The 25,317-nt window shown below is 33.0% G+C and overlaps 1 protein-coding gene across 1 annotated transcript in view; it reads left to right on the forward strand.

Moving 5' to 3' along the window:
• Positions 1-22,576, forward strand: part of LOC131148371 (subtilisin-like protease SBT5.4) — a 125,500-nt gene extending 102,924 nt beyond the window's left edge. The window contains exons 8-13 of the mRNA XM_058098083.1: positions 18,629-19,172; positions 20,691-20,785; positions 20,918-21,163; positions 21,412-21,526; positions 21,647-21,860; positions 22,035-22,576. Coding sequence (XP_057954066.1) covers positions 18,629-19,172; positions 20,691-20,785; positions 20,918-21,163; positions 21,412-21,526; positions 21,647-21,860; positions 22,035-22,576 — 1,756 coding nt within the window. The remainder of the gene's footprint in view (positions 1-18,628; positions 19,173-20,690; positions 20,786-20,917; positions 21,164-21,411; positions 21,527-21,646; positions 21,861-22,034) is intronic.
• Positions 22,577-25,317: the final 2,741 nt, after the last annotated feature.

Below are 25,317 nucleotides of genomic sequence, written 5' to 3' on the forward strand. Positions count from 1 at the left end.
CTTACCTTAATGTGAACACACAATCAATGATATACTTAATACATATAGAAACAATATTACCAAAATTAAGGAAGCAATCTACTCATCAAATTATGGAAACAAGGTAGCCCTAAGGTTAGCAGGTAATTACATAAGGGAAGTAGAAAAAGAAATTATGGCAACAATTTAAATACTAACATGTAAATATTTAATATGACTACGAAATGGGAAATCATAGAAGTAAATTGAATCGAAAATTGATGTACAATCCTAAATATGAATATGACAAATATGAAATAAACACTAAATATGTCCAATAATAATAACGCTACACATGAACATTAAGTATGACGTACAATAACAAAAGCTCTAAGTATGTAAATATCAAACAATAATGCCCTTAATTGAATAAGTACAACGATGAAGACTACCCTAAATACACAATCATTAAACATTCAGTAATAACAAAAATAACCCTAAATATGAAAATCAAACAGTTAACATAGCCATAACAATAATAAAAACTCACCATATGAATTTAACAACAAAAACCCTAATCATGAATTCTTGGATATACAACAACAATGACTGCTTTAAATATGCACACATATATGTTTACATGCAACACCAATAAATACAACAACTCAAAGTAATTAAACTTGAATACACATTAATAATGAAAAATCTACAAAAAGATATGAGCCTAAATATTAACAAATATTATATAAAGATATCCCCAAACAATATTATATGTCAAAAAAAAGAAATTTAAACTTTAAATATTGAGACAAGTTAATAAGACTTCTACAAATAGTAACAAAATAAAGTAAAAACATTAAAAATAAAATATGATAAAAATAAGAAAGGTCCTGCACAAACATGAACAACAATCGTTAAATACTATAACTTAAAATAATAATAATAATAATAATAATAATAATAATAATAATATTCAGTATTTAAAATGTATGGCAAACACAATAAAAATCCAAACTTGAATGAACCTATCTACATATATATACATACATGTATGCCTGCAAGAATAAACAATCAATTCAATATCTCATAATGTATTAAAATAAACAAAGATGTATGATAATAAAATAAAAAAAACGTGCATGTGTGTGTTGGCAGTGGGTGCGTGTGTTTGTGTGTGATTAAACGGTCGGACTGTGTTGCAGTGTGCACGAGCAGAGGGACTTACAAAGGTGTGTATGAGGCTTTGGGCGTGACGGAGGAATGTCGGAGACGATGGCTGGAGCAAAGGTTGGCCGCGAGGTTGGCGGAGAGCAGCATGGTGGCTTGCCGCGTGGGAAAACAGGCGGCGGAAGCTGGGTTGTTATCGGAGTTGATGACCGGAGTTGGGATGCTTGTCGACGCTGATTCAGTCTCGTGTGGCTGGGCGTCGCTGCGAGTGGCCAAGAGGAGCAATAGACAGCTGCTTGGCTTGCTGCGTGAGAGTGGCCAGAGCTGTGTTGGCTGCCGGGTTGAGCATGGTTGGCTGGAGACGATTGAGGACGATCCGTTGCTGGTACGAAAACGCCTGTCTGTGACAATGAGGGAGGCTGGATGTGCGATGACCAGAGTGTTGCAGAAGTAGGAGGGCTAGTGCAATGAGTGTGGCGGCTGTGGATGGCTTTGGGAAGAAGAAGAAGAAGAAGAAACCTTTTTTTTCTTTGGCCTCTGTTGTGCACTTGTGCCATGCTGCACTTGTGCTGTGCCCTCTTATTTATAAAAACACAACCCTAAAAATCCCTGTTTTCTTTTCCTTTTTCTTTTTATTCTTTTTATACTTTTATGGTAATAATAGATACAATAATAATGATAATAAAAATAATAATAATTAGTAAATAAAGTAATAATACTAATATTAAAATCAATAATTAACAATAATCATAACAATAATAATAATAATAATAATAATAATAATAATAGCGAAAATAATAATAAAAATAATAATATAAATAATATAAATAACAATAATAAAAATCATAATAATAATAATAATAATAATAATAATAATAATAATAATAATAATAATAATAATAAAGTAACAGTACTAATAATATATACGATATTAATAACAATAATAATAATAATAATAATAATAATAATAATAATAATAAGAAGAAGAAGAAGAAGAATAATAATAATAATAATGTATTGGGCCCTGGGCAAAAATAGGGTGTCTACAGTAATAATAATAATAATTGTAATAATAATAATAATAATTTTTCGGGTCTCTACCTTATTATTATTATTATAGACACCCCATTTTTTCAAGGGGCCAAGAATAACAAAATTATACATTTTTATTTGATGTGAAAAATATAAAAATAATAATAAATACAAATAATACAAAAATAGAGGGAAATTATGAATACAATGATACAAAAAATTAAAAAAATACACAGACAAGAATATGCAGGAATATTCAAATCTTTCAATGTTTCTACTAGTTCCTACACACACGCATAAAGAAAATCAATTAGGGAAAATCAGCAATAAAAGGTGGGGTGATTTCTTTCTCAAATTAATTGAGGTGCAATAAAAAATTAATGATTTGTTTCTCAAATTTACTGACCTACAATAAAATGGAATAATTTACTCCATAATTTACTTATCTGTTTGAGACCCACATTGAAGGAAATCGACAAAAAGATATCAAATTTCAAGGTGTTGATTTAGGTGTAATCCCAATAGGGGGTGAATTGGGTATTTTAAAAATTCTTTAAATTTATTTACCACCTAATCCCTATTTCTATATTTAATAATTCACTTATCAAGTTCGTGTGAGGTTATTCAACACACACACATGCAGAGTACGTAATGGAATGCATTGCGGAAATTAAAAGGAGTGAAAGGAGAGAGAATGCAAACATAGTTTTTATGAGGTTCAGCCAACTCAACCTACGTCCTCGCCTTGAGCAACCCACTCAAAGATTCCACTAAATCCATGCTCCTTTAACCAGGATGGAGCTTCCCTTACATCCGCTGCTTACAAGAGGTACAACTTCCTCCTCACCCAGTTCACAATCCAAACCGTGATTACAATATAGAATATTAAATCTACAAAACACTCAACATTGCTCTTAACAAAGCTAGTGGGTACAATTGAATTTCCTAACACATATCCATACGATGAAACTTGAAGCTCAGTATATATGTAACGATACAATTGTTACATGAATGATCTGCTTTAGCACAAAATCCCCTTTATCAAATCTCCTAAGTAATGATATAAGTAAAAGCTTTGGAGAAATTAGGGTTCTAGTTTAACTTTATTAGATATATGAAATCCAAATGTGATCTTATTTAAAAGATGTGTCTTTGATAGTATAAAGATCTAAATCAATACGGTTTCTTTCGAATAACCAAACACAATATAATCTTTGTAATAAGAAAATATATATGAAATGACATGAGTTCCAAAGATCAAAAGCCTAATATAAGACTTTAAGAAAATATCCCTCAATAATATATATATTTATGAACTTCTTAAGATATTTAATCAAGTGATTTTGTAGTATTAAAAATATCAAGTCTTTAACTAAATACACACTTGAATCAAAACTATTTAACCAATGGCAAAGAACTTTCTCAAGTAATGATCTTGTCAAAACAATCCCTATATGTATATGAACACTCAAGATAAATCTCTCTAATGATATGCAATAATAGATGATGAGATGAGAAACTCTTGAAAATAACTAATCGATTTACCAAACCTCAATACCAAGTTGAAATTAAGATCTGTAAATGAAATCCTTTCATTTTCCTTAGTTTATTTGCCCAAACTTGATGAGAATAAGTTGGAGTGCAGGCAATCGTATTGCAATTTCTTCAAGTCTCTCAATTCCATACCAAAATTTTTGGTGCACTAGGATTTAGAAATAGATTATATAGGTAAACTTGCCCTTAGGATAATTTCTAACCGTTGGATCACTTTGATGTAGAAATAACTTGCGTGTTCTCTCATTAAAAGATCAAAATTTTAATCTTCTCGTAGGTTCATACGACTGAGGGTTAGAGCCCAAACGACTGAAGTTCCTTAGAGCTTCAAAAAATTTAACTTGGACACAAGGTCAGATGACTGAAGTTGGGCTTCAGTCTTTTGAAGTATCAGGTTCAGACGATTGAAGTTTGAGTTCAGTCTTCTGATGTGCTTCTACCAGGTTCGGTGTTTCACCATTAATTCTTCAGACGACTAAACTTAATCTTCGGTCTTCTGAAGAAAATTTTCAGACGACTGAGCTTAGCTTCGGTCTTCTGAAGTTCAATCTTCATATGACTGAACTTAAAGTTCAGTCTTCTAAACTGAACCTTTCTTGAATTTTTTTATTTTTAGTTTCAAAAATCTATTTTACCCTCTTTCTTTGCACTTTTCTAAAAATATTTTCCAGGGTTTTAAAAGTATATCTAAGTCCATAAATATCTCCTAATGATGTTCATAAGATGCATGAGTCCTAAGGTCATTATAGGGTATATGTTGAGCCTCAAATTAAATCATATGAAATATGTAAAGACATTCAATTCTAAATACCCATTCCCATGACTCTCTTGAACTTGCATCTTCATTCTTATACTCTTTTAGTTCAATGGATTGTGCCAAGATATGTATGCTTTAATCTTCATGGCTTCCAGACTTGTTATCCTTCCGTGCATGCTAAATATTGTCCCTATTTACAATCTCAATGCACAAATCAAATACCAAGTAATTTGTCATCATCAAAATAGGATTGGACTCATAGAGTCAACAATCTGCCCCCTTTTGATGATGACAAATACATGAGCAAAGATATATAATGGGTTACGCCAAACAAGGCTCCCCCTTAAATATGCATAAACAAATATGCAACTATATGAAATATGCTCATATACACAATTAGCTTTGCCATGCAAATATGTATGATATTTTGCTCCCCCTTTTGCCATAAACTAGTATTCTTCTCCCCCTTTTGACATCAACAAAAAGGTGTATAATAGAACATGTGTATAAAAAAACATGAGTGGACATAATCTTATATTCTTCTTCCCCTGTAACTTTTAACGTTGTGAATGTATTCAACCATCAGATTTTAAAAAATTGAACTATGAGACGTGTCTCCCAGTGTTACTTCAATGTACTGCTCCCCCTTGCTAATGCAAAAAGTTGTGTTGTTGAATGTAAATCTCAAAGTGAACATACACAGTGTGTCAAACTTCATAGAAATGAATAAGCAAACACATTTAGTAACATTCAATGATTATATGAGGAGTAACATATGGAAGTTGAACAAATGTGATACCAAATGAGAACAAATGAGATGAAATTGAAAATTTTAATCACTTTGGCATTTTAAGTGACATTGCTCCCCTTGAATTATGTCATCTAATATAATTCTAAGCAACCTCTCGACTATGCATCAGACCTATTCGTGCCTAATTTGGATAAACCTATCCTCTGCATGTGGTTTTGTGAATATGTCTGCCAATTGTTCATCCATGCATACAAACTCAAGTGTCACATCTCTCTTTTGCACATGATCACGAAGAAAATGATGTTTTATTTCTATATGTTTATTTCATGAATGTAGTATGGGATTCTTTGAGATGTTTATTGAACTCGTATTGTCGCATCTTATGGGAATTGTGACATAGCTTAACCCAAAATCTATCAGTTGTTGCTTCATGTATAGCGTTTGAGTACAATAACTTCATGTATAGCGTTTGAGTACAATCTATCAGTTGTTGCTTCACATATTTGGCCTTAGCTGTGGGAAGAACAACTGAATTCTGCTTCTTGGAAAACCAAGAGACTAATGAATGTCCTAAGAAATGACATGTACAACTTGTGCTCTTCCTATCCACTTTGCTACCAGAAAAATTAGCAGCTGAATAGCTAATAATCTCAAAAGATGTATACTTTGGATACGATAACTGAGGTTTCACGGTTCTTATCAGCTATCTAAGTATTCGTTTGACAGCAAACAAATGTGACTCTTTTGGTGCCACCTGAAATCTTGCACACAAACATACGCTAAACATTATGTCAGGTCAGTTGGTAGTCAAATATAGTAGGCTACCAATTATTCCACGATAGAGCTTGACATCTATTGGTATACCTTGTTCATCTTTAACTAATTTCGAAGAGGAGCTCATAGTTATTCATAATATTTTTCCATATCCCATATTAAACTTTTTGAGCAGATCTCTAATGTGCTTCGATTGACTTATGAAGATTCCATGTTTTTCTTGTTTGATTTGAAGTCCTAGGAAGAAAATTAGTTCACACATCATGCTCATCGTAAATTCATTCTGCATAGGGTTAGCAAACTCATTGCACAAGTCTTTATCTGTAGCTCCAAATATGATATCATCTACATATACTTTAACTAGGAGAATGTCATCTTTCTTAGACTTTATGAATAGTGTTGTATCTATCCTTCCTCTGATAAATCCATTTTCTAATAGAAAACCTCTTAACCTTTCATACGAAGCTCTAGGAGCTTGCTTTAAACCATACAAGGCTTTTGTTAGTCTATAAACGTGAACTGGATTCTAATGGTTTTCAAATCCTGGGGGTTGTTCTACATATACCTCTTCACTTATGTAGCCATTTAAAAATGTGCTTTTGACATCTATTTGATATAACTTGAAATCCTTAAAAGCAGCAAAGGCTAAAAGCATTCGAATGGCTTCTATTCTAGCTATAGGTGCAAAGGTTTCTTCAATATCTATTCCTTCTTCCTGGTTATATCCCTAAGCTACTAGTCTTGGCTTATTTCTAACAACTATCCCATGTTCATCCTTCTTGTTCTTATATATCCATTGTGTTTCAATAATTGTCTTATCCTCAAGTATAAGAATTAATGTCCATACTTTGTTTCTCTCAAATTGGTTTAACTCTTCTTGCATAGACAACACCCACGATTCATCCTCAATTGCTTCACTCACATTCCTAGGTTCTTCTTGAGATAGAAAGGCAAAGTGACTAATCATATTCCTAAGTGAGGATCAAGTGGCTACTCCACGTGATGGTTCAACTATTATTTGATCAATGGGGTGATTGTTTATGTACTTCCATTCTCTACGTAGTTCATTATCCTCATTTTCAATTTGATTAGATTCAGCAGATGGTTCCTTAAGTTAATTTCTCTTTTCTAAATCATTTTCAATAGACAATTTCTCAAATTCCTTGTTTATCTCAGTTTCATCTTCATTAGTTCTTTTTGAGAAGGGATTTGACTCATTGAACACTACATGAATAGATTCTATAATAGTCAATGTTCATTTGTTATATACTCTATAGGCTTTACTATCTAAGGCATACCCTAGGAAGATACCTTCATTTGATTCCACATCAAACTTTCCTAAATGTTCATTATCTCTAAGCACAAAACATTTATAGCCAAAGACATGAAAATATGTTATGTTTGGTCTATGGCCATTCCATAATTCGTAAAGAGTCATATTTATAGATGGTCTAATCAACACTCTATTTAGAACATAGCAAGTCGTATTTACTGCCTCAGCCTAGAAGTACTTAGGTAATTTATGTTCTTTAAGCATCATTCGGGCCATTTCTTGTATAAACCTATTCTTCCTTTCAACTACACCATTCTGCGGTGGTGTTCTAGGGGTCGAAAAATTATGAGCTATTCCTAAAGAATTGCAGTAGTCTTCCATGCTTTGATTTTTAAATTCTCTACCCCTATCATTTCAGAATTTAGTGACTGTGTAACCCTTTTCATTTTGAATTTTCTTACACAGATTTATGAATTGTTCACATGCTTTATCTTTGTGGCCTAAAAATAGTACCCATGTATATCTTGAATAATCATCAACTATGACGAATGCATACGATTTTCCTCCTAAACTCTGAATTGGGTTTGGACCAAATAAATCTAAGTGTAGCATTTGAAGTGGCCTAGTAGTGGAGATTTCTTTCTTCTTCATAAAGCTCGCTCTTGCTTGTTTTCCTAGTTGGCATGCATAACAAATTTTATCTTTCACGAATTTAACCTTAGGCAATCCCTTAACTAATTCTTTATTAACTAGCTTAGATATTAAATCCATGTTTATGTGTCCTACTATCCTATGCCAAATCCAACTAATTTCATTCATAGCAGAGAAGCTTGTCACACTCTGTGAGGTTAAGTTATCAAAACCAGTGGTATATATGTTTTCATGACACTCAGTAGTGAATAGTATCTTATTATCATTTTTGTGTTCAACAATGCACTTGTCATGTTCAAAAGACACTTTATAACTATTATCACACAGTTGGATTATACTTAATAAGTTGTGTTTTAAACCATCAACCAGTAAAACATCATCTATAATTAGTGATGAATCGTTACCAACTTTACCTACACCTGTGATTCTTCCCTTAGCATTATCCCCAAAAGTGACAAATCCTCCATCCTTGGGTGTGATGGATGTGAAATTCGCTTTATCTCCAGTCATGTGACATAAACATCCACTATCCATATACCATCTGTCTTTTGAGGAGGATGATCTTAAGCATATCTGCAAGATACAATCAAATAACTACTTTTGGTACCCAAATTTTCTTGGCTCCGTTGGAGTTAGTACTAGATTCTCCTTTGACTTTTCGGACTTTCTTAATTTTGACATCTTTATTTTTGAAAGGACAGTCAAATTTGATGTGACCCAGCCTCTTACATTTAAAGCATGTAATATTTTTATGATAGTCTTTAGTTGAACCATATGATTTTGACTCTCTTACAATATATCCCATGTAAAGGTGTCTCTGCTTTATGTTATCCTTTCCATTATAACCAAGACCTTCCTTTTCTAGGGATTTTCTTTGAATTCCAGGGAGTTTTTCAAAATTAGTTTGTCCTTCTATAAACTTACCAATAATCTTAGATTTGTCATTCAAATTCTTTTCTAACTCCTTAATTTTCAATTCCTTGTCTTTCATTAGAGATGCATGAGATTCACTTTTATGCTCAACTAAACTTGATAGTTCTTTGACGTTATTTTTCAATTTAGAAATTTTCTTAGTTTTCTTCTCAAGCATTTTAATAGTATACAAATATTCTTTTTTAAGTTCATCATATGAAAGCATGACATTCTCATTTTCAAGGTCACTAGAATAATAAGAAGATGATGAGAATGATGATTATACCTCAAGGTCATTATGTACCATTAGACAAGGTTTGCAATCTCATCATCACTGATATCAGGTTTTTAATTACTTGTGATGTGTGTATCCCAACCGAATTTTAGCGCCTTCTTTTTTTTCTTGGAGGCTTTCATTAGTTTGGGACACTCAAGCTTGATGTGTCCAATCTCTCTGCAGTTGTAGCAAGTTGGTGGATCTTCCTTATTTTTCTTCATGCTTGACTCTCCTCTTTTTGATTTTGAGTTCTGGAATTTTTTGTTGAACTTCTTATTCTTCTTCAAGAACTTCCCGAACTTCCTTGTTATCAAGGCCATGTCATCTTCTGTATCGAAATCACTTCCTTCACTAGAGTTGTTTGATGATGCCTTAAGTGTAGTGACTTTCTTTGCCTTAATTTGCTCATTATTCCTCTCATTTATTGCAAACTCATAGGTGATAACCTATCCAATTAGTTCATCAACAGATATCTTCTTGAGATTTCTCCCTTCTGCTATTGTCATAGCTTTCGCTTCCTAAATTGGAGGTAGTCCCTTGAGTATTTTCCTAATAAACTCATAAGTAGGGTAAGATTTACCAAGAGCATTTAAAGAATTCATGAAGTGTGTGAATCTAGTGTACATGGATTGGATAGATTCATCGGCAGTCATTTTAAATGCTTCATACTTACTAGTGAGCATCTCTATCCTACTATCTTTCACTTACTTGGTACCTTTATATGTAACTTCTAATTTTTTCCAAATCTCTTTAGTAGTATTATAATCCATTACCCTATTAAATTCATTTACATCTAGTGCACAGAATAATAGATTCATTGTAGTAGCATTTATTTGCACTGATTTCCAGTCCTCTTCGGTATATTCATATTCAGTTTTGGGTACATTAACCTTATCAACTACATTCATAGGGACATGGTTTCCCTTGTAAACAATTTTCCACACTTTCCAATCCACATTTAAAAGGTATATACTCATCCTTCTTTTCCACTATGTGTAATTTACACCGTAGAAAATAGGTGGCCTAGTGGACGAGTGTCCCTCACTGAATGGAGTTACACTGATGTGTGTCATGTGATCTTTTCACAAATAAACTATTAATTCTATGTAAACCCGCTCTGACACCAAATGTTGATTTAGGTGTAATCCCAAAAGGGGGGGTGAATTGGGTATTTTAAAAATTCATTAAATTTATTTACCACTTAATCCCTATTTTTATATTTAATAATTTACTTATCAAGTTCGTGTCAGGTTATTTAACGTACACACATGCAGAGTACGTAATGGAATGCATTGCGGAAATAAAAGGAGTGAAAGGAGAGAGAATGCAAACACAATTTTTACGAGGTTTAGCCAACTCGGCCTACGTCCTCGCCTTGAGCAACCCACTCAAGGATTCCACTAAACCCCTGCTCCTTTAATCTAGACAGAGCTTCCCTTACATTAGCTACTTACAAGAGGTACAACTTCCTCCTCACCAAGTTCACAACCCGAACCGTGATTACAATATAGAATATCAAATCTGCAAAACACTCAATATTACTTCTAACAAAGCTAGTGAGTACAATTGAAATTCCTAACACATATCCATATGATGAAACTTGAAGATCAATATGTATGTAACGATAAAATCGTTACAGTAAGCTTTTAGCTTTCATTTGTCATCTTGCAATACTTTTATATTCCAGTAAGCTTTCATTTGTTTGACTTTAATTGTAAGCTTTCTCTCGTGATAATCATGTGAGCTCTTTGATTGTTCAATCCTAAAACATTGTAACTTAAGCAACACATATTAAGGTGTCATTCATTTGTTAACATCAAAACAAGATTGAAAAGCGATGTTAGGCCAACACTGCTACACTTGATGAAGTCTCGGCCACGTTACGAGATGTATAGACACAATCCCGAAGTGTATCTTAAGAGGGAATTATGTATGATGACAAGAGTCAAAACTCAAATAATAAATCAATAAATCAAAAAAAGGGGCTAAGAAAATCACTTGGGAAAGCTTGAAAACTCTGATGGATAGGGAAGACAAAGAAGAAATCCACATGAGTTTACTAGACCTTGCTATCTATGGACTAGTAATTTTTCCTAAAGAATTAGGTGTTATTGACTAAGAAATGGCATCCTTTGTGGCCCAATTTCATAATAGGATTAACCCAATACCCGGAATCCTAGCATAAACATTTTGTCTCTCAACTACTATAGAACTAGAGGAAAGGGTAGATTGAGATGTTGTATTCCAATGCTTTTACGCCCGAGAGGTTATTTTCATCCGATGCTCTCAAGTCTTCAAATTCCTTTAGCAGATTTTGAAAAAAGCCAAGTGAGAAAAACAACCAAACAAGCGTGAATGGGGTAAAAGAATGTGAAACTAGGTAACAATGGAGTTCGTGTGGCAAGCTCCATGGATGGGACACATTGACATGATATACGGATGTGAAGAATTTTCATGGGTCTCATTCCTAGGCCCATTGGGAGGAATAATCTACATTCCTCTCATGTTCAAGAGATAGGTGGAATCTTGTAAGTTCATACCCATAATGCACAGATTTAGTGATTCAGAGTTCACTCATGGGTAGGAAGGAATTCAAAACGAATTGGGAAGTTTGTGGCAGCATGGAAGGTCCTCCATTTGATAGATTCAGGCAGTTGTATCATAATAATCCAATGAAACTATGAAAAATTGTGCACTCGGAGGATTAACCCTTAATTCATAGAGTTTCAAATGTAAAGAGCTTAGAAAATTCCTACCTCTTTGGCAGCATCCTTAATGATTGTTCGATCCCTAATGAAATAAGAAGTTAAAGAGATCGAAAGAGCAAAATGAGAAAAGAAACTTCGTTCTATTGAAGAGAGAGCTATAGAGGCTGAATGGAGTGCTATATTGGCAAATCAAAAGGAACACAAAATAATCCTTTGATGTCAAAGGAATGTAAAGAAAAAAATATACAAGTGCGTACAAGCCGAGGAGGAGATAATAACTTTAAATAAAAGGGGAAAAAGGCTCCAAATAGAAGCCAAACACAATAGAGAATTGCTAAAGGCTGTTAAATTTGAGAATGAAAGGACATCTCAAGCCTTGCAAGAACTTGAAGCTCAAGCACAAGAATGGGACAAATAGTTACAGGCCAAGTGAAAGGCATGACACTGAGGAGCTGAATCTCGAGCACCACACTATCTGGTATTTGAGAGTACTTGACAATTTGAGTATGATGTACTAGGCATTTTGCATTAGAAATCTATGTAATGAAATTGTACAGAATAATCAAGAGTGATATTGTTTCCCTATATTTTCTTTTTTCAAAGTAATGAGGGTTTTTTTTTTTTTTTTAATTTTGGCAAAGTATTCGTTTCAGTTGCATAGCATAAACATTCATACATTTTTGCACATATCCATGCATACATGATCATTACTCATAAAAAATAGTTTCTTGCAGAAGGGAGTCAATCAAATAGGGTTCATAAGTTAATATTAAGCATCACAAGATAACTCTGCATCCTTACAGTACTAGGCAGAAAACTAGAATCATGAGTGAACAACTAGAAAACTACATGATGGGATTAGAGTAGGGTAATGAGGAAGAAAGCCAAGACGTCGGGGAGATTAAGGAGAAAATGAACAAATTAATGGAACTGATGATCACCGCAAGCAAGGGGAAAGCTATACGAATTCCCAATACCATGGCTGAGGAAGAGCCCTTATACCCGCTGAGGTTCACACCTATTTATGGACACCCACCATCTTAATAGGCTTATGCGGCCACCGGCCCAAGCTTAAGTACCCAACCATTTATGACAACTACACTAGTTTTAGGGTTTTCATCAGCGGGAACACTGATTGTAATCATGGATCCTGAGAAAAAGTGAGTAACTAGAGATCAAACCCTTAATTCATAAGTTGACCACAAGTATAAGGTGTTGGAGGAATGGCTACGGGCTATTGAAGGGGCAAACCTATTCCGGTCAGTCAATGCATTCAATTTATGTTTGGTCCCAAAAGTCTCCAATTTTGAAATTTTAATGGGTTCGGATGTCCATTGACCCATATGAGGATGTATTGCTAGAAAATGGTTGCATATTCTAATAATGACAAGTTGTTGATTCATTGTTTCTAGAACATTTTAACTTGGGCAACTATAAGATGGTATATTTAGTTAGACAGAACCAAGATCCATGCATGGAAAGACCTGGCCCATGCTTTTATCGCTAAGTATAGACACGTAATTGAAATGGTCTCGGACAGGCTAACCTTGCAAAGTATGGAGAAGAAAACAAATGTGATATTCAAGAAGTATACCTACCGATGGAAAGAGGCAGAAACACAGGTGCATCCTCCAGTGGAGGATAGGGAAGCTATCTCTTCATTTGATAACACACTCAAGGATTCATATTTTGGCCATCTCATCTGAAGCACCCCTCAAATCTTCATAGATTTAGTAACCATATGATAAAGGACTGAAAGCACATTCAAAATGCGGAGAATAATAGGCACAAGTACTGAGTAAAGCCCTACAAAAAAAAGGGTTGGAAATAAGAAGGAATGAGAAACCTAAATGATTCAGTCTCCTTTATTAGGAAAGTAGAACTAGATGGGCAGATAAAGGTGCAATGTTCGAGACAACAATCAATAATATAGCACAGTAAGGTGCATGACCGCATTTGATTTCCTTCAATCCTTCATGCTAAAAAACCAATCCTTTTTACCAACCACACATTGTCAAACAAAATCCAATTCTCTCTCGATACGTTCCTTAAAAAATCAAATTCACATGGATTCTTCCCCCAACTAACGAAGAGATCTTAGCAGAATTGCCACATATGAAATTGAACACAATTTTTCAAAGAAATAGCCCACTTTTTCTCAAGAAGAGATGGGAAACATGCTCAATATCAGTTGATTGAATAGTTGACCTAACCCAAAGGAAACCATATCCACAAGTTTTGGAGAGGAGATTTTCAAGGGACACTAATAAAATTGATCCAATTTCTATGACCTATTCAGAATTGTTTCCACATTTAATCTAGAAAAAAAACTAGTTGCACCTATTCAAGTATTGCCCGTACATTGTCCTGTCCCAAGATGGTACGATCAAGATCTTTGATGTGACTATCGCACCAATGCTCCTGGACACACGATTAACAGATGTTAGTCTTTCAAGTACGGTGTGTGCAAGCATTAAGGGATGCAGATTGATTGGGTTTTTAATACCAAAGAACCCAGTGTCCATGGTAATGCACTGCCTAATCACGGAGGAGGAGTAGTCAATGTTTTAGGGGAGGAAGATGGCAACAATAAGAAAGAAAAAGTAAAGAAGGTTCAAATTGTACTAGACAAGATCTATATGGAGTTGTAGCAAAAAGCAATGCTGAAAGAAGAAGCATTTTGCTTTGAAATAATGATATGCAACTTTCAAAATAATGCAAGTTCTTTTATGCAAAGTTGCAAGATGTTTCAACAGTTTATTCAAAGACATATGAATTATAGTTTAAAAGAAGTTTATATCAAAAAATAAGATATGGCAATACATACTGTAGGAAAATAAGGTTACAAAGCTACACATCCACAATACACTAACAAAGCTTTCATTCCTATAGGTATCCAAAAGAGTTCCTTAGTTGTGGGAGAGGTAAGCAGCCTACCAAATTCACAATACCCATCCTGAGTCATTTGTCATATTTCAGTGACAAAGCAGTACCTTGGACGTACGGATACCAAGTCAAGGACGATAATGTCATGGAGAAGGAAAACATTAACAATATTATTGATGTCAGCAGAATAACTCGCAGTGATCGAGTCTATACCCTAAAATACTTGGACTTTGAGGGTATTGATTGACAATGACTTAATTTAATTCCAATGAACACATTACAAAAACTATCAATCGAAATTTTGCACATGCAGCAGAGTAATTTGATAGTCAGTGCCTTTGATGGGACTCGTAGAGAGTCCATGGGAATCATTGAGATACCAATGTAGATCGGCCACATAATTTTTAGTATTACGTTCTAAGTCATGGCAATATCACCATCGTATAGTTGCATGTTGGGTAGGCCATGGATACATATGGCAAGAGCTGTACCATCTTCATTGCATCATAAGGTGAAATTCGTGGTGAAGGGATAACTAGTTTGCATATATGGAGAGACAAATTTGATGGCAATGAAGCCTTCCTCAACCCCTTATATGGAACTCGCCAAAGAGGTGCCCGATGACTTATTCCATTCCTTCAAAGTTGTTAGTATGACATATGTAGCTAAGGGCTCGCCTATCCCTCGATCTCAAATCTTAGCTACAGCTAAAATGGTAGCGAAAGAAATGATCTAAGCAAAATATAGTCCATGGAAAGGTTTGGGCAAGATTTTACAAGGGGTCTCGATTCCTATACATATGCCAAGGAAAGGAGAAAGATTCGGATCGGGGCATGTTCATACACACGAAGAGCACAAAAAGATTATTAAAGAAAGGAAGGAAAGAAGAATGACATGTCTCTTGGGACAAGAGATTTATTCAGAACAAATGAAGTTTCCTATTTTATCTTAAACATTTTGAAGTGGGGGAATAATGGGTCCAAATGACATAACAGAAGCAGGATCTTCAAAATAGCTAAGTTAGAAATTTGAAGAGTTGATCATCTCCATGGTGGGTAAGTTCGGCACCGAAGAAGGCATGGAAAATGTGGTTTATCCCGCCTCTGCTAATACAAAACTGAAGAATTGGCATATGTTTAATTACTCGAGGGTGGCCAATACAATGTAATTTTAAAATGATTATGAGTTTATTTTGTTTTTTTAAGGGAGCGACACCTCATTATCTCTGCCTGTTTAAGTCATTTTGATTTTTTTTTAAAGTTTATTTCAGTTACTTCTCATTGCATCTTTCTTTATTACTTTTGCCAAATTTTGTTTGGGTTGCTTGCTCTTTGTGCAGAGATATAGGAAATGACTTTACTAGTATGAAAGATCCTAAAGTGGAGATTGACTTTGAAAATCTTGTCAATAGGATAGAAATGGAGGAAGAGGAAGTAGAGGTACCCAATAAAATGCAAATAATGATGGAATTTTAAGAAAAAAAAAAAGTTTCTAGTGAGTATCCAACATTAACAATTAAATTGGGAACCAAATAGGAGCCAAAGCAAGCAAAAATTGGGGCATTATTGTATGATGATGAAAAGATTAAAATGGTCAACCTTTTGTATGAATACATTGATGTGTTTGCATAGTCATGCCAAGATATGCCTAGGTTGAGCACGGATATGGTAACACATAAGATACCCACTTATCCAGACAATAAACCAGTAAAATAGGAAATAAGAAGAATGAGACCTTAAATGTTGTTGAAAATCAAAGAAGAGGTTGAAAAGAAGGAAATCTGTATGATGAGATGACATCCCAATTATAGGTTGGAAACATCTAGGCGACAAAGGAAGTATATAACTAACTAGCCTATTCAACACTATTATAAAAATCAAGAAAATGCTAGAGGAATGGAGGAAAAGCACATTAATATTTATATATAGAAATAAAGATGATATGAAAAACTATAACAACTATTGCAAATAAAACTTATAAGTCATATGAGTAAACTTTAGGTAAGGTTAATTGAACAAAGAATAAGAATAGAAATGAGAGTCTTGGGGAATCAATTTGGTTTTGTCCCTAAGAGATTGCAACAAAAGCTATCTATTTCTAAAAAGGTTCATGAAAATTTTTAAGGAAAAGAAAAGGGACTTACATATGGTTTTTAACGACTTAGAGAAATTTTATAATAGGGCATCTAAAGAAGTGTTTTGGTGAGTCCTAAAAAAGAAACGAGTATGCATTAAGTATACTGATGTCATTAAGGAGTGTATGATAGAGCAGTGACTAGCATTGGGACTATAGGTGGAGAGTTTAGAGAATTTCCAATCATAGTATGCGTACATTAAGGTTTTACTTTGAGCCCTTAGCTTTTTTCTTAAGAGATTGATGAACTCACTAAGAATATCCAAAAGGAAATCTCATGGTATATGTTATTCATAGATGATATTGTTCTAATTGATGAAAGTAGGAGCAAGTTCGAATCTAAGCTAAAACTCTGGAGAACAACCTTAGGATTTTGAGGTTTTAGGATAACTAGAAATAACATTAAATATATGAAATGTGATTTCAGCAAGAGGAATATTGAAAATAAGACCAAAATTGATGATCAAGAAATCAACAACACTAGTATACTTTGATATTTGGAATCCATTATGCAAGTTGGAGGAGAAATTGAAGAGGATGTGATGCATAGAGTTAAAATAGGTTGGGTAAAGTGGGGAAGTTCGTTGGACATGCTGTGTGATTGTAGGATACTATTGAAATTAAAAGGAAAGTTCATATAGGATAGTTATAGTACCAACCATGTTATATGGATTAAAATGTTGAGCAAGTAAGAAGAAAAATCTAAAAGTAAAAGTTGTTGAATTGTGAATGCTTAGATGGATTAGTGCTAAAACATTAAAGGATAAATATAATGAATGTAACAAATTCACAACAAGCTAATAATAGTAGTGATAGAAGAGGAGATAAGAGAACAATAACTTAGATAGTCAATTTGGGCATTTAAAACAAAGACCAAGAAGTGCATTGGGTAGGAGGAGCAAGCTAGTTATTGCTAATGGTACTAGAAGAGAGGTAGACATAAAATTACTTAGAATTAGGTAGTGAGGGAGGATTTAACAACTCTTTAATTGGTTACGGACACTACCCTTGATTGTGTGAATGACCAAATATGATTCATATAGTTGACCCTACTTAGTGAGACTTGAGGCTTGTTGTTGTTGTTATTGTTGTTCATGTATCGACCTCTAGTGAAGATTGAAAAATAGAAAGCAACCTTCCTTTAGGCTTCACAAAATTCAAGGATCTCCCTTAAGCTTTTATTTTTGGGACATTTATACCCTTTCATGGGCTTATCATTTTTCCAAATATCATAAGAGTTTCACATCATTTTTTCAAACCTCGAATGAGGTTCGTGTAATTTTAGAACCTTAGCGGAGGTCCCAATCTGTTTTATAAACCTTAGTAGAGGATAGTGTCTTTTGTACTTTAAAATTTATAAAAAATAAAAATAAAATAATTGACTTATAGTCAACAGGAATACAAATTTTTGTTTTGGTTTACAAGCAAATATTTAAGTGGAGAAAAACTTATATAACAAGGTAATACACACAATTTCTTTGTAATTAATTATATCAATAAAAGAGGTTGTTTTTAGAAATAAGAGTTGGTGCAATGTAGAATACTAGATGACATATAATCTAGACATGGTTTTGACTCTAAATTTCAATAAAATAATTAGTAATTAGATATATTTATGAGCTAACACAAAATGAAGTATAAGTTGGTGGAGTGAGTTGCACCATGTAAAAAATTATGGGTCCTTTTACATTGAGTCAAGTTTATGGAATGATTTGATATTATGGAAAACCTAACAAGTTTTTCGTGACTTCAACCCATAAAACTAAGTATGTACTTTATCAAATTGGAAAAATAGGAAGTTGATTGGAGCAAGGTACTTCAATAAAGGGCTTTTGGCAGCAATAATGGAAAAGGGTTTAAATGCTTCCACGATTGGGGACTTGTATTCACCTCGTGACAAGGAGGGCCATGGCACTCACACCTTATCAACAGCAGGAGGCAGTTATGTGGCAAATGCAAGTATTTTTGGGATAGGTAATGGAACAGCAAAAGGTGGATCACCTAAAGCTCGAGTGGCAGCTTACAGGGTATGTTGGTATGATTTTGATTGCTACGATGCTGATATTCTAGCAGCCTTCGATGCCAGCATTCATGATGGCGTTGATGTTATGTCAGTGTCACTTGCACTGGAATCTTCTGAGCTCATGAACGATAGTTTTGCTATTGGGTCTTTACATGCCGTGAGTGAGGGCATTGTGGTGGTCTCCTCCGCAGGTAATTATGGACCTGATAATGGGACCGTTTTAAACATTGCTCCTTGGATGATCACTGTCGGAGCTAGCACTATCGATCGCAACATCTCTTCTTCTGTTGTCCTTTCCAACAACATAGTTTTCCAGGTAATGTTAATCATCGACCAAATATGCTATCATTTGTGAATATGCTATTCTTTTCTTTCTGTTTTTTTCTTTGCAATTTATTGCAGTCTCTTATGAAATTTTCAATGCACTTATTGGCTTGTTATATAAAAGAACAATCCTATACTTACCACCTAGACATCACACTTTTACTACCCACTGTTTTCTATAATTATACCACGGACATAGTACAATGTGAACAAAACAAGGGCAAATTAAAGTACAATATTTAGGAGATTAGACGTGTCGGTGACCATATAAGAAGCCAGGGGCCCATTTAATTATGAAAAGTAATTTTGATTTTTGATTTTAAATTTTCTAAAAAATTATATAAATGACATCTTACTTTTGAATCTTCAAAAATTGTATTAAAAAGATGGAGACTAAAGGATTTCTTTAATTCCAGAAATCCATTATGTTTATATATCTACATCTACATGTGTGTGTGTGTGTGTGTATTGTTTTGACCCCTAAGTGGCACTAAACTGGGGGAGGGTGTGATCGGCCCCCACAACTCCCTCTTGACAAATCAAAGATTTGCTTCTATGCATAATTTTTAACTTTCCAAAGAATATATAACAAATCCAAAATCTAGAAAGTAAAAAAAACATATTTTAAAATTTTTTATAGAATTTTTAAAAATTAAAAATTAGATGGCATTTTATTAATTCTTTAAAATTAGAAATTAAAATAACTTTTTTTATTTTTATAAAACTGGAAAAATAAGCTGAATATTTTTGTAATATTTTGAAAAATTAATTATAAGAAATGAACACTATTATTCATAGATAGCAAGCTTTGGATGTGTCTCTCTCTTTTGTTAAATTCATTGAACATTACATATGTTATCCTTTTAAAAAAAAAATTCGCCAATGATTGATTGAAGAAAAGGAAATATATTATGTTCAACTCTTATTCACTAGTAATTTTTAGCTTTCTTTGTTGATGATTAAGATTTTTAAAAAAATATATATAATTAGATATGTTTTTCTTTTAGTAATCTTCAAACCCTTCTGTGCTAAAACTTCTCTCTGCAATTTCACCTCATATTTAATCTCAAGTGAATTCACAAATAATATGCATCACAAAACCTAATTTTTTAATGTATATCATATATTGATTTATATCTAAAATAATTAAAATATGAATTTACTGTGGAGATTCCTTATATATCCTATTATCCAAACATTAGCTGTTGTACCTTTTCTGCTTAATCCCACCATATATATAACTTACTATAAACTTCCTTAGCTTCTTGTCAAAATTTTTACCATTTTTGTTAGTGAAAAATTCAATACTTAGGCTTTACAATTTACACCTTGAATTAAACATGTGTTAAGGGATTATCCATGTCAATCTACTCGGCCTACATAAATAGTTGCAAGTTGTGTGTGCACGTACCACCGTTTGTGCATAATGCCTCAAAGTTTTGTCTCTTTGATAATTTTATTGTTTGAACTCAGAGTGCTTCATGAATAACAAATATTGTTTGTTTTGAAGGGAAAGAGTGTTACAGATAAATTCTTGCCAAAGAAGTTCTTTCCGCTGACTAGTGCAGCTAAGGCAAATGCCGCTAATGCTTCAGCTAAAGACTCGTAAGGATAGACAAAAATAAATTTATTGCAAATTTTATTTTATAAATATAGGAACTTCATTTGGTTTCATTTTAAACAATAATGGCATTTTATTTTTCCATTCTCTTTGTTTTTTTTGCTTCAATGATGCAGAGGCCTATGCAAGAATGGAACGTTAGATCCCTTGAAGGTCAATGGAACAATCTTGGTTTGTCTTAGAGGAGAAAATGGAAGATTGGACAAGGGTATACAAGCTGCTTTCGCTGGTGCTGTAGGGATGATTCTAGCTAATGATAAGCAGTCTGGTAAAAAAATCGTTGCGGACGCATATTTCATCCCGGCAACAAATGTCAACTACATTGATGGTGTTGATATCTTTGCTTACATCAATTCTACCAAGTAAGATAATTTTCTAATACAAAAAATCATGCTTATAAATGAGACCGATGCATTCCTCACTCTGAAAAATAAATAATATAATGAGAACTGTAAACAATTGAAGGGAAGGGATGGACCTACTGTTTATGTTTAAATTTGGTAGCTCTTTCATTTCTTATGCCAAACATCCTCTTAAAGATTGTGAATAAGATTATACGTCTATGTTAGATGCATTTACATTTTATTTAGTAATCATGAATTTTGAATAGGTCACCTATGGCTTACATTTCCCGCCCAACTACACAGTTAGGCATAAAGCCAGCACCAATTATGGCAATTTTCTCATCTAGGGGACCAAATCCCTTTATGCCAGAAATTCTTAAGGTTTTCTTATAAACTCAACCTCTAATTTTGTGTCCTTTAAATTTTCATATGATCACTTTAAGTTAAATTGTTTGAGTTTTATTGTGAGCTTTTATACTAATTTTTGTGCTATATCTTTAGCCTGATATCACTGCTCCAGGAGTAGATATAATAGCTGCTTACACTGAAGAACTAGGACCAACAGGCGTTGAGTCGGATACGCGCAGAGTTCAATTTATTACAATGACCGGGACTTCAATGTCATGCCCTCATGTTTCTGCCATTGCTGGGCTTCTTAAAACCCTCCATCCAAATTGGAGTCCTGCAGCAATTAAATCAGCAATCATGACAACCGGTGAGAAGATCATAACCACTTTTAATTATTTTGAATATTTAAAAGACTAAAAATAAGAAAAATTCTTGGCCATATGATTATATGGTTATTGGCTGGACATTGTAGTCAAATTAGTATTTATGTTTGAATTGCTAAAATTTCACTTTTGTACTTTTTTTTCCGTTCAATTTGCAGCAAAAACATGGGATAACAGTATGGAGCCGATGCTGGATATGGCTGATGACTCAAAGGCAACACCTTTTGCTTATGGAGCAGGACATGTAGATGCAAACAAGGCTATGGATCCTGGGTTGGTTTATGATTTAACCATTAATGATTATTTAAATTTACTTTGCGCCACTGGTAAGAGCGAAGCCTTAACCGCTTCTTTACTAGAGGGTCGCCCATATGCATGTCCTAATTCCTTCAATCTACTAAACTTCAACTATCCTTCAATCACCATACCTGAACTTCGTGGTACAATCAGTGTTAGTAGAGCCATTACAAATGTCGGTTCTCCGGCAACTTACATAGCACATCTCCAAAAACCAGGAGGAATTTTTATTAATGTGGTCCCAAAATTGTTGAAGTTCAATCAAATTGGCGAGAAGAAGATCTTTAACCTTACACTGAAGGTTTTGAATGCAGAGGTTGCGAAAGAATATTCATTTGGAAGGCTAATGTGGTGCGATGGTAAGCATACGGTAAGCAGCCCTATTACAGTAAAGACAATTTAACTTGATATTACACTCTTTTTACTACAAGTTAGATCAAAACTTTTGTATCTCACCAAGGCTTTCTACATAAGGCCTAGCTCACTTAATGTAAAAGAAGTATGAGCATTTTAACTAAAATAATATTGCACTATCGATAAATAATATTAAAACTTTTGGTTTTAATACAATTTCCTTGATCCATCTCCTCCTACCCAGGTTTAGTTAACACAGAACATATGTAGTAACTTAAATCTGATCATGGTAAATGGCTTGCTCTTGTTTAGTTATGGTATGATTAACAACAATGGTGACCTCTTCCCTAATGATCCTAGTTAGCACACACGTGGTGGCCTTTGATACGTTGGGACAACAATTTAAAAGATACAACAATAATGGAATGAAAAAAGTTAGTTGATCACGCTATGGTTATAATTTTGTTAAATTAATGTTGGTGTTTGTTATTTACAGGATGCAAATTTCCAATTTATATTTAGTTTTTCAAATGTTCCTATAACTCTTCCTCTTCACTAAAGGTCTGTTTGGATAAAGGATTTTGATTAAAGAAAGAAAAGGAAATGAAAGAAAAGGAAAAGGAAACTCATTTTTCACTATTTTCTTTGTATACCAAATACTACTAAAAATAAAAATTTATTTTAATGGATATAATTTTTTTTTAACCAAATGTAAATTATTTCTAAAATCATATTTTTTTTCACTAATTCAAAATATTTTTATTTATTTTTTTCTTACATTTCTTGATAACCAAACATGAAAAAGTGATTCCTTCATATTTTTTCTTTCATTTCCCAAGATTTTTCAAGTTCCAAAGAAAGATCTAAAGAAAATGATACAATAATAAAAATAGTAAGACAATTATACTTTAAAACCAATCAAATAAAAAATTTAAAAGAAGATGCCTTATCGTTAACGTGACAATATAAATTCAATCTTATGCATAATTATTTGAGAAAATGTATAATAAGGTAAATAAATCTATCTTTAAATAAATATTATATTTAAAATTTTTGATCATTTTAAATATTAAGGGAGAGCCCTATAGATGGATAATGTTTCAAGCATCTAGTCGTCTAGATAATGTTTCAAGGTAATATGCAATAAAATAACTAATAGTAAAGTAGAAATTAGTCATTTAGATCATATTAGCGTTATGTGCATAATGTGCAAGGCTTCCATGGAATTGGAGCTAGCCTTGACTTTATACAAGGAACTTGCACCAAATCGAAAGGTGACACGCTCATATCACAAAAATTAAGGATTGTATAAATTTATAGTTTAGAAAAAAATTAATGTGTGGATCTATGAAGACCTAAGAGTTAAAGAAGAAATGTAATACACAATTCAACTTTTTTTCTTGTAGAAAGAATAGTAGGAAAAAAATTAACATAGTAAGGTACTTGGCTAAATAAAGCACCCAGTCACCATTTGCAAGTCACTAGGATGACCTCATTCCAACTATAGGAAAAAATGATAAACTCTCACTTTTCTTTCATTGTGACAATTAATAGTGACTATATCGTCATATTGAAGCTAATCCACAAATTCATAAACCAATACTCAAAATGAATAATAATAATAATAATAATAATAATAATAATAATAATAATAATAATAATAATAATGTGTTCTTTCTACTACTCAATTTTTTTATCATTCAAAAATACATACATATATATATATATATATGTAATTAAGATAGTTAAAAAGGCACTTGGGGTGGTAAAGAGCAATTTTTTTTTTTTTTTTGGTCAATTAGAAGCTCATACAATGCTTGGACTACGCAACAAATGGTATTCCATCTCTTATCTTATATCCATTCACAGCCTTTTATAGGATTTGAACAAGACAATGGCCACATGCAAGCAATTATAATTCCATGCTTACACCTGCACACACATAAATGAATTTTTAGTTAGAAAATCAGAATTGAAAAGTAATTAGTCAATTAAGATTGATTGAATAATTTAAATAGATTAATCAACTTAATTAATAAATTAGTTTTAAATTTGATTGATTAATTTAAATTTGATTAGTCAATCAAATTTAAGTTAGGAATCACGAACAAACCTATAAATAAAGGCCTTTTGAGGGTGGTAGAGACACACAATTTTTTATCATTAAAAAGAATATGAAATTAAAATAGTAAAAAGGCACTTGGGGTGCTAAGGAGCTTTTTTTTTTTTTTTTTTTTTTTTTTTAAGGAATGCAATCCTATTAATAACAATTTGGAACAGTTAATGACATAAAGATTGAAAAAAAAAAAAAAAACCTAGTGATTATATTCCTGTATCAAGATTTAAAAGAATATAAAAAAGCAACTAGCATTTTTTTATTGTTAAACATTTTCTTGTACGATAATATTGAAAGTTTGATGGAATCACCACTAACCTATTATTTTCCGATGTATAGTTAGTTTACCTAATTTCTGCTTGTTGATTGGTCTCTAAACAAATTATAGGCCAAGGAACCAGTACTCATAGTCTACATTTATTAGAGTTGGGATCGAAAGTTCAATTATACGAGAAGAAGGTACTAGCACCCCTTACATACCCATTCTATAAGCGGTACCTAATTAATTATGAGTTGTCCCTAAATTGAATCTAATGATCTTTAATTAACTCCTTTAAAAAGTAAATAAATATATAAAATTTAAAAGTAAAATGTGAAGTAAGGTGCGATTTAGGAATGTCTAATAAGACCTCCAAAGGAGGGGATCTTATTAGGTAAACCCCCCTCAGAATTAA

This window comes from Malania oleifera, chromosome 2 (genome assembly GCF_029873635.1).
Source record: "Malania oleifera isolate guangnan ecotype guangnan chromosome 2, ASM2987363v1, whole genome shotgun sequence".
Classification (NCBI taxonomy): domain Eukaryota; kingdom Viridiplantae; phylum Streptophyta; class Magnoliopsida; order Santalales; family Ximeniaceae; genus Malania; species Malania oleifera.